The 11,829-nt window shown below is 40.9% G+C and overlaps 1 protein-coding gene across 2 annotated transcripts in view; it reads left to right on the top strand.

The window, feature by feature from the left end:
* Nucleotides 1-827: 827 nt before the first annotated feature.
* Nucleotides 828-11,829, top strand: part of EXOSC10 (exosome component 10) — a 31,185-nt gene continuing 20,183 nt past the window's right edge. For both annotated transcript variants that reach the window (XM_006885759.1, XM_006885760.1), the window contains exons 1-7: nt 828-938; nt 3,475-3,611; nt 5,669-5,792; nt 8,392-8,496; nt 8,813-8,978; nt 9,223-9,337; nt 11,633-11,708. In XM_006885759.1, the coding sequence (XP_006885821.1) occupies nt 828-938; nt 3,475-3,611; nt 5,669-5,792; nt 8,392-8,496; nt 8,813-8,978; nt 9,223-9,337; nt 11,633-11,708 (834 nt within the window). The remainder of the gene's footprint in view (nt 939-3,474; nt 3,612-5,668; nt 5,793-8,391; nt 8,497-8,812; nt 8,979-9,222; nt 9,338-11,632; nt 11,709-11,829) is intronic.

Raw genomic sequence — 11,829 nt, forward strand, 5'->3', positions numbered from 1 at the left:
ATCTGGTGTTTATTGAGTTTCCACTAAATTATTTGTCAGCATGAGTGGTTCCAGTATATGGTGAATGTCCTGAATGTTATTCAGGAGAGCAATGGGGACTAGAAATGCCATACAGAAGCCTCCTCCTAATTTTTCCTATACAGGAAAAGAGAAACGTGGGTTGCCGGAGGGAAACTGAGTTCAAGTGTTCTTTTGGAGACAGTTCAGTATATGTGTAAGTCGTCAGGAATGAACTGCTTGCAATGAGTTAGGTAAGATGTCAATTAGAGGATAATTGCACAAGCCAGTATCTTAAGTGAGAGAGGGGAACCATTCCAGAGATTGGGAAAGTTGGCTTAAATATGCCGATGACTGAGTCCTTCCTTTCCACTCTAAACCACTGGGTTAATGCTATTGTTACCAGTATGACAGCAACACAACAGATCAGAACCGTGGCCTGTGCTGTGCCATCGTCCCGATGTCTACCATACTCTAACCCATTATTACAGTCATTGTGTCAATGCATCTCATTGATGGGACTTCTCTTTTTCCCTAACCTTCTCTAATTTCCAAGTATGATGTCTTTGCCTAAGGATTGGCCTCTTCTGACAACATGCCCCAAATGTGTGAGAACAAGTCTCACTACCCTGGAGCACACTGCATTGTTAGGATGACGTTTTATGAAGCTAAAGAAGTTTAAAGCCCCTGATTGGGGAAGTGAGGATTAACAGCTAACAAAAGCCCAAGCCCACAGCTCCAGCAAGCGACGACCGCCTTTGCACATGCGTCTTCTGCACCCGTCGCGTCGCCCAAGGACAATCTCGCGAGAAGAGCTGCGCAGGCCGAAAATGGCGCCTCCCAGTCCCCCGGATCCTAATGCCTCATTGGTAACGAGTGCGGCCGACACTGACGGAGAGATGGTGCTGCCCGGCTTCCCGGACGCAGACAGCTTCGTGAAGGTGAGTCCGCGGGTTCTTCGGGGTGCCTAAAGTGGCCTGCGGCCTGCCGGAAGCAGATCTGATCCTCTCGGCGCCAGATCCGGCCGCGCGTGCCGCTGCTGAGCCCAGGGAGAGCGGGGAGCGCGGAACTGCTGGCCGCGCTGGCAGGTTCTCTGCTGGGACCCCGAACCCGAAATTGGAAGCAGGTGCTGCTTCCCAGATGCCTTGTTTTCCTGTCTGGACCCGTGTAGTCACCGCCTGTGCAGAGGCATCCCCGTCAGCCTGACATTCCTAGACCTGATCTCCCCATCCGTGCCCGAGCTCTCCCGGGCGCCCCACCTGGTGCTTTCTCCATCCCACGTCTGCCCAGCGCGCTCCCCGCCTGCATTCTGGGTGTCCCCTCCCCTTCCTGAGGTCCAGGTCTTCACGATTGCCAAGCCCTCGGTTAAATGCCCCTTGACACAGCACCCAAGTCTCCCTGTGAAGTGCTGTAGTGCATTTTATTAAACCTCTCGCCAGTTCCTCAAGGAAACACGAGGTTCGTTTATTATATTTGTGTAATGCCAACAAATGTGAAACGACGTTTAAACCCTTCAAACATCGCTCTTATCTGGCCACAGAATTAAAATTATTTGTAAGATAATGCTAAAAATCCGACCTCCAAAAGAATTCCACCTAGTGAACTCTATTGTGAGTTGGTAACACCACACAACAAAGAAACGGCTGCCTGGTCCCATGCCAGTTGTGTCAGTCAGACCTGTGATCCATAGGGTTTGCACGGGCCAATGTTTGGAAATAAGATCTCTCCAGATCTTTACCTTGTTAGTCTGGAATCTCCACTAAAACACCCTAGCAACACGCAAGCCTCTGCCAACAGGTAATGGCTGCTCCTGAAGTGCACTGGCCAGGATTCAAACCCCGGTCTTCCAACATGAAACACGAGGCTCTTCTTACTGAACCACCACCCTCCATTGAATACTGATACTTCATTCCCAGGGACTCCAATCTGACTCATGGGACCCTCCATCAGAATTCTGATGCTGTTTGTCTTTATATAGGGCAAGACAGTCTGTCTCTCTACCTCAGAACAACTGGTGGGCTCAAACCAGTAACCTTTCCGTTAGCAGCCCAACATGTGTCTCAGTAGGCCACCAGGACTCCTTGAATGCTGTTGTGTGCTTGGAGTTGGAACCAACTTATAGCTGACCCTCCAGCAAGTTTTCAGAGGCAGTAAATAATCACAAAGGAGGAGATTGCCTATCCTTACCGCACAGATCAGCTGATGGATTCAAACTGCTTTTCTTTAGGATTACAGCACAGCTTCTTACCACTGGGACACCAGTGCTCCCTTGAATGCTGTAGAAAGTGCTGTAATTGATCCATCTGTTTGGTTCTGAGTGGTTCTAAGACCACTTTGATTCCAAGTCTGTTTAAGTCTTGATTGTGGAGTTCATGGTCTCATTCTACCTAGTACCCTTAAATGACTCAAGTTTCCCATCTCCTTTCTCACATGTTGTTGTGTTGTGTTATGTGCTGTCAAGTAGCCTGTGACTCATAGAGACCCTTTTACAACAACTCTGAAGCCTGCCCAGTCTCAACTGACACACCCACTGCACATTGACCCAGTTATTGTATCAATCCATCTCTTCCTGTGTCTTCCTCTCCTGGGCTGTCCCTTCACCCTTCCAAGCATGATGTCCTTCTCCAAGGACCAGGCCTTCCTAGCTATGTCCCCAAAGTATGTGAGACTGAGCTTCAAAAACCTAGCCTCCAAGGAGAAACTTCGTTTCACCCTCTCCAAGACAGACCTATTTGTTTTCTTGGCAGCCCATGGTATGTTCCAGACTCTTCTCCAGTGACTCCTTCAAAAAAAAAAGGCAGAAAAGAAACCCCATTTTTACACAGTTCACAGTGATGTCATTTGGCCTTCACAAGACCAACTGTCACTTAAAAATGACACCCACTTCAGATATTTTCTCATTATCTCACAGCAGTTAAAGAACTGCTGGACAATTAACTAAACCATAAACAGTCTGGATGTGAGCAGTAACCATTATAAATCAGTCATCCATGGGATCCAGAGTTTGCTTATGTTGTTTGTAAATGCTTATCACAGTGAAGTACAAAATTCCTATAGAAAACTGATGGATTTTATTTTGAGTAGTAGCACAAGAAGAGTAGCACTTGTATGCCAGGCACAGTCCTAAATAGCTCATAACTTATTGCCATTTTGGGGGTCTATAATAGCAAAGATTCAAACACAGGCAGATTTGAATATTCATATTATTTGTGGTTTTGTCCTGTCTCTCCCTTATTCTCCTAAAAGTGTGAGCTCAAAATTATTTTCTTGTTTAGCATTGATTCCTCAGGGCCTCAGATAATATCTGCGGTCAAGTCAGCACTAAATGATTATTTGCCTGATAGAGAAATGAGTATTGCATCTCCTAACATCTAGTACAATGCATTATATATAGTAGATTCTTTTTAAAAATTATTTTTTGAGTGAATGGAGATCATTGTGTAAATAAAGCATGTTGTCTTGTCTGGTTTTTTGCAGTTTGCTCTGGGGTCAGTGATAGCCGTTAACAAGGCCTCCGGAGATCTACCCCAGTCTGGCGATGAGTATGATTTTTACCGAAGTTTTCCTGGCTTCCAGGCATTTTGTGAAACACAAGGAAACAGGTTACTTCAGTGGTAAGAACTATATATTGTTTTCTCATGTTAGTAAAAGAAATGGAAATAAAGATATTTTTTTCCTGAAATTTTATTCTCATTACCCTAATTTCCTGTGATACGAAGTGCTGTAAAACATGAGAATGAAATGCAGTAGGATTAGGAAATTGTTACTTGGTACATTTTGAGATGAAATGCAGTAGGATTAGGAAATTGTTACTTGGTACATTTTGAGATTTGACTGTTTAAAAATATGTTGACTTTTGTGCCTGTCAACAACAGATTTTGTTTGACTTAATATGGGACTAGAGAACTGAAGCCTGTAATTCTCTTATTCAGCATGAAGTAACAAATGTATAACAAGTCTCCATAACTGTGCCCTGTGTCCTCTGTTACACATAAGCGTACACGTGCAGCACATACAAATACATATGTGGAACTATCTACAGTTCTGTGTACATACCTGGAATATAGAGGTATTTTCCAGTATATCTCCCACACCTGTTTAGCTTACAAATCTACCTATATATAATTTGACTTCCACAGGTGTTGATTTTGGATCCAAATGAAATTAAATCCTTGATAACTTCACTCTCCTCTCTGTCTTGACATTGCCTTTTCAAACTGTAGGGATTTTTGATGGCTATAGTCTTTGCTCTTCTTCACTGAGTGCTTCAGGGCCTGTTCACTTTTAGCAAGGTTACATTATCTTCATATTACAGGTTGTTGGGGGATTTCTACTCAATCTTGATGCTGAGGGTTTTGGGGGTTTTTTTTAAATGTACAATCTGCAAAGCATAACTTTCTTTTTTAATATTAGTTTTTTGTATGTTTTATTACTAATTTTAATTAACATTTACAGATTTAGATTTCCATTCATTCATTGTTGCATTTTTATCCCTGCCCGCCCCTCCTCCTCAATTCACGCTTCTCCTTGAAAAGTAAAAGAAAAATTCTTTCATTGTTATACAATCCCTCCTCCCAAGTCCACTTCATTGTGCAGCCTTCATTCTGAACTCCTGTCATGACAATAATACCTAGACATATATAGCTTATATAGCTTTTAAACAGCTCTCTCCCTCATCTGTTTCAATGCAGTATGCATTACTGAACCCATGTTTCTCAGTCTCCCCCCAACCCTGATGTCAGTCCTGTTTTACAACAGTGGCAACATGCAGTATTTGTCCTTTTGTGACTGAGATACTTCATTCAGCATAATATCCTCCAGGGTCACCCATTTTGAATAATATTGCATGAGTTCCTTGTTCTTCAGTGCAGCGTAGTATTCCATTATGTAAATATACCACAGCTTTTCTATCCATTCGTTTGTTGATGGGCACTTGGGTTGTCTCCAACTCTGTGCTATTGTGAACAAAGCAGCAATAAACATGGGTGTGCATGAGTTCTTTTTTTGTATAGTTCAGTTTCTGAGATTATTTTCTCAGCATACTGATTGAATAAGAATGGTGGAAGGAAGAAATGCCATATGACACATAATTCTGCTCCTAGGAATATTCCCTAAAAACTTGAAAACGGGGATTCGGATACATGGAAAGCAATGTTAATTGCATTATTATTCACAGTATCCAAGGGAGGATGTTGGATGTAACCCAAATATCCATCAACAGAGGGATGTTTGTGTGTAACAAAATGTATGTCTGTAATGGAATATAAATTAGCAAGAAGAAATGAAATTCTGATACATGCCACAATATGGATGAATCTTAAAAACAACCCACTAGTATAATAAACCAGGAACTGAAAGATCATGTATCATCTCACTTATTGGAAATACCTAGAATAGGAAATGTAGAGAGAAATGTAGTTAGTGGTTCCCAAGGGCGAGTATAAGAGGGAAAATGGAAAATCATTGCTTTTTGCATACAGAGTTTCTGGTTGGGATGTTGTAAAAATTTGAAAATAAATAATAGTGATGGTTGCATCCAAATAATATTTGTGGTTTTATTTGTACCACGCATTCGCTTTCCTCCAGATGGTGGACCTATACACACATATTAACTAAGCTTTTGTTCAGATGGACCTCTGTGCACACACTAACTCTGGCATTCCTGTCTTAGCATGAGTAAAGTAATGCAGTACCATGGGTGCCGCAGCAACATTAAGGATCGAAGTAAAGTGACTGAGTTGGAGGACAAGTTTGACTTACTGGTTGATACCAATGATGTTATTCTGGAAAGAGTGGTGAGTATTTCAGTCTGCTCTTAAGAAAATGAAGCAGGGCTCTCTTTCTGTGTGTGTGTGAGAGAGAGAAATGTGATTGACATTTTATTGATTATTTTAAGTAAAGAGACATATTGTTGAAATATAGAGAAACCAAATCACCTTAGAAAATATGCCTAACAGTTCTTACTGAGAATATTCTCTTCCTTTGATCGTTGTTTTCTTTTTTCCAAAAACAAGTACACATTTGTCTTCAGAATACTATAATCTCTTCTGAGTAAGAAATAATAACACAAGAAAATAAAGTTTAAATACATGTGTAGACACACATATGTACACGTATCTACCCTGTGGATGCCTATTATTATTATTTTTAATTTTGTATTTTAATTGTGATTTTAACAATTTCTGAGAAGTTGGGTTTTCATTCATGCATTGTTCCACATTTTCCTCCTTCCCGTTTCCCCTTCACTTTCTTTTAATATTTATTTATTGTTAGATTTTCTCCCTTCCCCCCTCAGTCCTCTTTGCAGTGTACCTCTAATTCTATACTGTTGTCTTGCATATAATACTAATCATATATTCCTTTTAAACAATTCTCTCCCTCATCTGTTCCAATACCATGTTCATTATTTATGCACCCTTTTCCTATTCTCCTCCCAACCCCTCTATGTTCAGTCATGCTTTTTAACAGTGGTGGTATGTAGTATTTGTCCTTTTCAGACTGAGATATTTCACTCAACATCATTCTCTCCAGGGTTATCCATGTTGTGTAATGTTTTACAAGTTCATTATTTTTCAGTGCTTCATAGTATTCCATTGTGTTTACCATAGTTTTTCTGTCCATTCTTTTGTTAATGGGCAATTGGGTTGTTTCCATCTCTTTGCTACTATGCAATAAACATGGGTGTGCATACATCAGTTTGGATGGCTGCTCTGGTTTCTTTAGGGTATATAACCAGTAGCAATGCAACTGCTGGATCAAATGGTATTTTCAACTCTTTTAAAAAGTGCCAGACCACCTTTCATAGTGGTTGACCATTTTACATTCCCACCAGTGGTGAATAATGGTTCCAATCTCTCCACAGCCTCACCAGCATTTGTTATTGCTGCTCTGTTCAACTTTGCTTTTGTTGCTGGAGTGAAATGATTTCTCATAGTTTTATTTGTATCTCCCTGAAAGCTAGGGATTTTTAACATTTCTTTATGTGTTTATGTTTGCCATCTGAGTGTTTTTGGTAAAGTGTCTGTTCATATCCTGTGCCCATTTTGCAGCTGAATTGTTTACCATTTTCTGGTTGAGGTGCTGGAGTATTGTAAAAATTTTAAGTATGAATCCCTTATCAGCTATCTCATTCCAATATTATGGTTTCCGTTTTACCCTGTTGGAGAAGTGTTTTGATGTGCACAGGGTCCCATTCAAGTATTTTGTTTTCTCTTGGTTGTAGATGGAGCCTATTTTTAAAGTATTTTATTATAATTCTACCCTAGATTTACAAAACCTATTTGTATTACAGAAAAGAGGACTCGGTATTAGTCCAGCTTAGTGTTAGTTCATTTTCACTATCCAAAACCTGTTCCGCATTCTGATTCTCACTACTGGGAGGAAATGTGACTCATTTGGTCTAGTTTCTTATCTCTTAATGCCTGATTCTAAAGCAGAACATTATTTGCAGAAAGATTGAATCATCCAGAACAGATCTAAACTTCAACTAGGTGATGGTCCTGGAAATACTTAATTTTGCTGTCCTTGAACTCTGCTTTCTAATTCCTAAGGAGCTACAAATGGTAGAGTAGTTAAAGTGTTTCTTTACTAACCTAAAGATCAGCTGTTTGAATCCACCAGTTCCTCCACAGGAAAAAGATGTGACATTTTCCTCTCAGAAAGTTTTACAATCTTAAAACCTTGGTAGAGGGTTGCCATTGACCAGAAATCACTCCATGACAGTAGGCTTTGGGTTTTTTCCTGTCCATAAATCTGCTTCCAGTATGAATGCCCACAAATCTTTCATTACTTTGTTGTATTATGTGACTTCAAGTTCTGTCATGCTGTCAGTTGTTGGCTGGCTATGCTATTGTTTCAATCCCACTTTGACAGCATAGAGCAGGTCCAGGCCACCATCATCCTCATTTTAACAGTACATTTCTATTTACTCTGTAGTCTAGAATCTTCAGCTTTTTCCTTCCCACGTGGCACTTAAAGCATTTACATTGTCACCTCAATTCAAAGCTATAAAGAGAGTAAATCATAGTTTAAGAATGGTTGACTACTGTCATGTCTTTGAGCAAATAATTAATGCACTGATTACTTGACATTGTTCCTTCATTACCCATCATTCATTATCACCAAACATTCTTTATATATATATAAAGAATTTTATATATATATATATATAATTACATATATATATATAAAATTTTCTGAAAGAGAAAAGATTATATATATATATAACCTTTTCTCTTTCAGAGAAAATTTTTTCAGTATGTTGTTGTTGTTATGTGCCGTAAAGTCGTTTGCGACTCATAGCGACCCTGTGCACAATAGCCGTAAACCCTGCTCTATCCTGCGCCAGCCGCACTGCCTCTGAGGAGACTTCATCTCATCCTTTTCTACTCATAGGGCATCTTACTGGATGAGGCCTCAGGTGTGAACAAGAATCAACAGCCTGTCCTCCCTGCAGGACTGCAGGTGCCCAAAACAATCGTGTCCAGCTGGAACCGGAAGGTGAGGGCTTTACATCAGATTCACAACAGGACCAAATGTTACCATTGTAATAGAGTTTTGCCCATTCTCGTTTGCATTTCTGCTTTAATTTGTTGGGCACAAGAACACTACCATCTTTAACTCATTCTCATAAAGTTGTCCTTATAAGTAACACTCTCCTCTCTTCTCCACTTTGCTATTTTTGGCCTTAAAAGGACTTCCACATTCATCCTTACCTGTATCTCTCTTCCTGGAAAGCCAGTCACATGAATTTGGAATTACTTTTCTAATTCAGTGAGTTACTGTGTTATAAAACATTTGTCTTCTATGATCACAGGCAGGAGAATACAGCAAGAAAACAAAATCTGAAACTTTCCGACTCCTTCATGCTAAAAACATCGTGCGACCTCAGCTGAAGTTTCGAGAGAAGATCGACAACTCCAACACACCCTTTCTTCCCAAAATCTTCATCAAGCCCAATGCTCAGAAACCCCTAGCCCCGGGTAAGCAATGTGATCTCTATGTACATTTGAGTGCCTCCCATCCGGTGCAAAAATAAGTAAAGGGAAAAGGCTTCTCTCCTGCCTGCCTTTTCTTAAAGGACATTAGTAGAAAAAAATGTGAATGTGTTTAAGTAACGTAAGTTCTTTGTTTATTTGGTTGGTTTTTAAATGTTTCCCCCGGTCACGTGCGTTGCATGTGTTATGTCTTTCGTGATGGTGTTTTTGTTACTCTTTGGGTATCCAGCACTTTCTAAAGAAAGGCGGGAGCGACCCCGGGATCGTCCCGAGGACTTGGACGTCCCACCTGCCCTGGCAGATTTCATCCATCAGCAGAGAACCCAGCAGGTGGAGCAGGACATGTGAGTGCGCAGCTGGGTCTGGGCTTTCTGCTCTGAATACTTGGCATTATGCTACTTTGCCGAAGTTGTCTTAAAACTGTCTTTCTTCTTTGCATTTCTGTTAGGTGGGCAAGACTAATGAGCTAATAAAGTCAAGGCCTTTTTCACTGGTGCAATAAGCAGTTTGAACAAATTTTGCTATATATATGAGTGAATGAAAACCCAGTGTGATTTGTCAGCTTTCACTCAAATTAGATCAATTTACTTTTTAAAAAAATTCCCAAAGGAAAACACTACTTTTGATAAGTGACAGGACTTGATCCTCAGTAATTTTAAAAAAGAAATAAATGAAAGGATAAAACCTTTGTTGTTGCTATTATTGCTGTTACGTGCTGTCGAGTCACTTGCAGCTCAATAGCGACCCTAAGTACAACAGCCCTAAAGCCTGCTCTATCCTTGTCTCCGACACACCTACCCCCGTTACCCCAGTTACTGAATCGATTCATCTCATCAAGGGTCTTCCTCTCTTGGGCTGTCCCTCCACCCTCCCAAACATGATGTCCTTCTCCAAGGACTGGTTCCTTCTTGTAATATGTCCAAAGTATGTCAGACGGAGCTTCAGAATCCTTGCCTCCATGGAGGAGCCCAGTTTCACCCTCTCTAGGATGAACCTGTTTGTTTTCCTTGTAGTCCATCATATATTCAACACTCTTCTCCAGCACCACAGCTCAAAGGCACCAGTTCCCTTTCTGTCATCCCTAGTCATTGTCTAGCTCTCTGACACATATAACAAGCAATTGTGAATACTAGAAGACTATAGCCTGGACCTTGGTCTCCAGACTGATGTCGTTAGGATTCGTCACTATCTCCCCAGTTTAGCCCGAATCTGTCCAAGCATTTATTCCTTTAAGAACAGCTATGCACTGTGAGGCCACAACTGAGTGCTAGAGAAAAAGGCAAGAAAAAAAAAGGCAGAAAAGGAATTTGCCATCAAGGAACTCCTAGACTTAGAATATTTGTTCAAGTATGTGATAAAGAACAAAACAGTTTCATATTTGATACCGGAACAGCTGAAATCCTTGCCTCAGCCTCTCTTACTTCATAGGTCTGTTATTTAAAGTATTAGGGTAGGGGTTCTATCTTTTCTCTATATCTATTGACTGTGTTGACTATGTTGTTGTGCATCTGAGAGGATGACCGAAGAGGAATTGAGCTGTGGTGTTGGAGAAGAGTACTGAATATCCTGTGGATTGCCAAAAAAGCACAGAGATATGTCTTGGAGAATGTTCAGCCCCAGGCTCCTTCGAGGCGAACATGGTGAAGCTTTGAGCACATTGTTGGGAGGGACCATTCTTTGGAAGAATCTATGCCTTTGAATTGTGGTGTTGGAGAAGAGTATTGAATATAGCATGAACTATTAAAAAAGAACAGACAAATCTATCTTGAAGGAAACATAGCCAGAGTACTCCTTAGAGGCAATGATGGTGAAACTTCATGTCACTCACTTTGGGCATATTTTCATGAAAAGCCAGTCCTTGGAGAGGGACATCATGCTGGGAAAAGTAGAGGGTTGGGGAAAGAGGAAGAGTCTCAGTGAAAAGGATTGGTGCAGGGACTACCACAGTGGGCTTGGGCATGGCAGAGACGAGAACATTGCAGGATACCGCCAGGTCTGTAATTCACAGGGTGCCTTGGAATCTTGACGGCACCTGATAACAACATTAGAAACTATGTTTTTCATTTTAGATAGTCCACATCACTATGCAGTGTCACATGAATAACTGCTCAGATATTTATGAGTGTTGGTTTTCTCACTCACTACCATCCAGTCGATTCTGACTCGTAGTATAAGTCTTTACCAAGGCAGACTGTTTCATCTTTCTCCCAAGGAGTGGGTGGTGGATTCGAACCTTTGATTAGCAGTGTAGTTACATAGTGAGTTGTACCGCTCACTGAAAAACTGCTTAGCTCTGGAGGTTCAAACCCACCAGCAACTCGGAGGAAGAAGATGGGCAGTCCCTCCCATTGCATTGCAGAGCCTCAGAAACCTAATGGAGAGTCTCTTTGAGGAAGAATCGATTTATGGGCAGTAACTTGAGTTTATAAGTAAATTTCTGATTATCATACATTAGGGTTTAGTAAGTAATCACCTAATTTATTTAATGCACTTGAATTATTGAAATAATTACATTCTTTATGGAAATAATTTCACAGTCATTGTTTTTCTTTCTTTTTATAAATTGAATCAGTCAGTTTCATTTTCCTTAGAATGATAGAATTAATCAAAGGGATTTTTGTTTTTGTTTATTTCTTCAGGTTTGCACATCCTTATCAATATGAACTGGATCACTTTACTCCACCAGACTCAGTGCTTCAAAAGCCACAGCCACAGGTGAGTTTAAGAGTGGTGTCCAGGGAGCTCTGGTGGCCTAGTGGCAAGAAGCTGCAACTACAATCCCAGAGGTGCACGGTTCGAATCCACCAGATGCTCTGCCGGGGAAGGAGGGGGAATC

This window comes from Elephantulus edwardii, unplaced genomic scaffold (genome assembly GCF_000299155.1).
Source record: "Elephantulus edwardii isolate Elephantulus edwardi_28Jun2011 unplaced genomic scaffold, EleEdw1.0 scaffold00045, whole genome shotgun sequence".
In the NCBI taxonomy this organism is placed as follows: domain Eukaryota; kingdom Metazoa; phylum Chordata; class Mammalia; order Macroscelidea; family Macroscelididae; genus Elephantulus; species Elephantulus edwardii.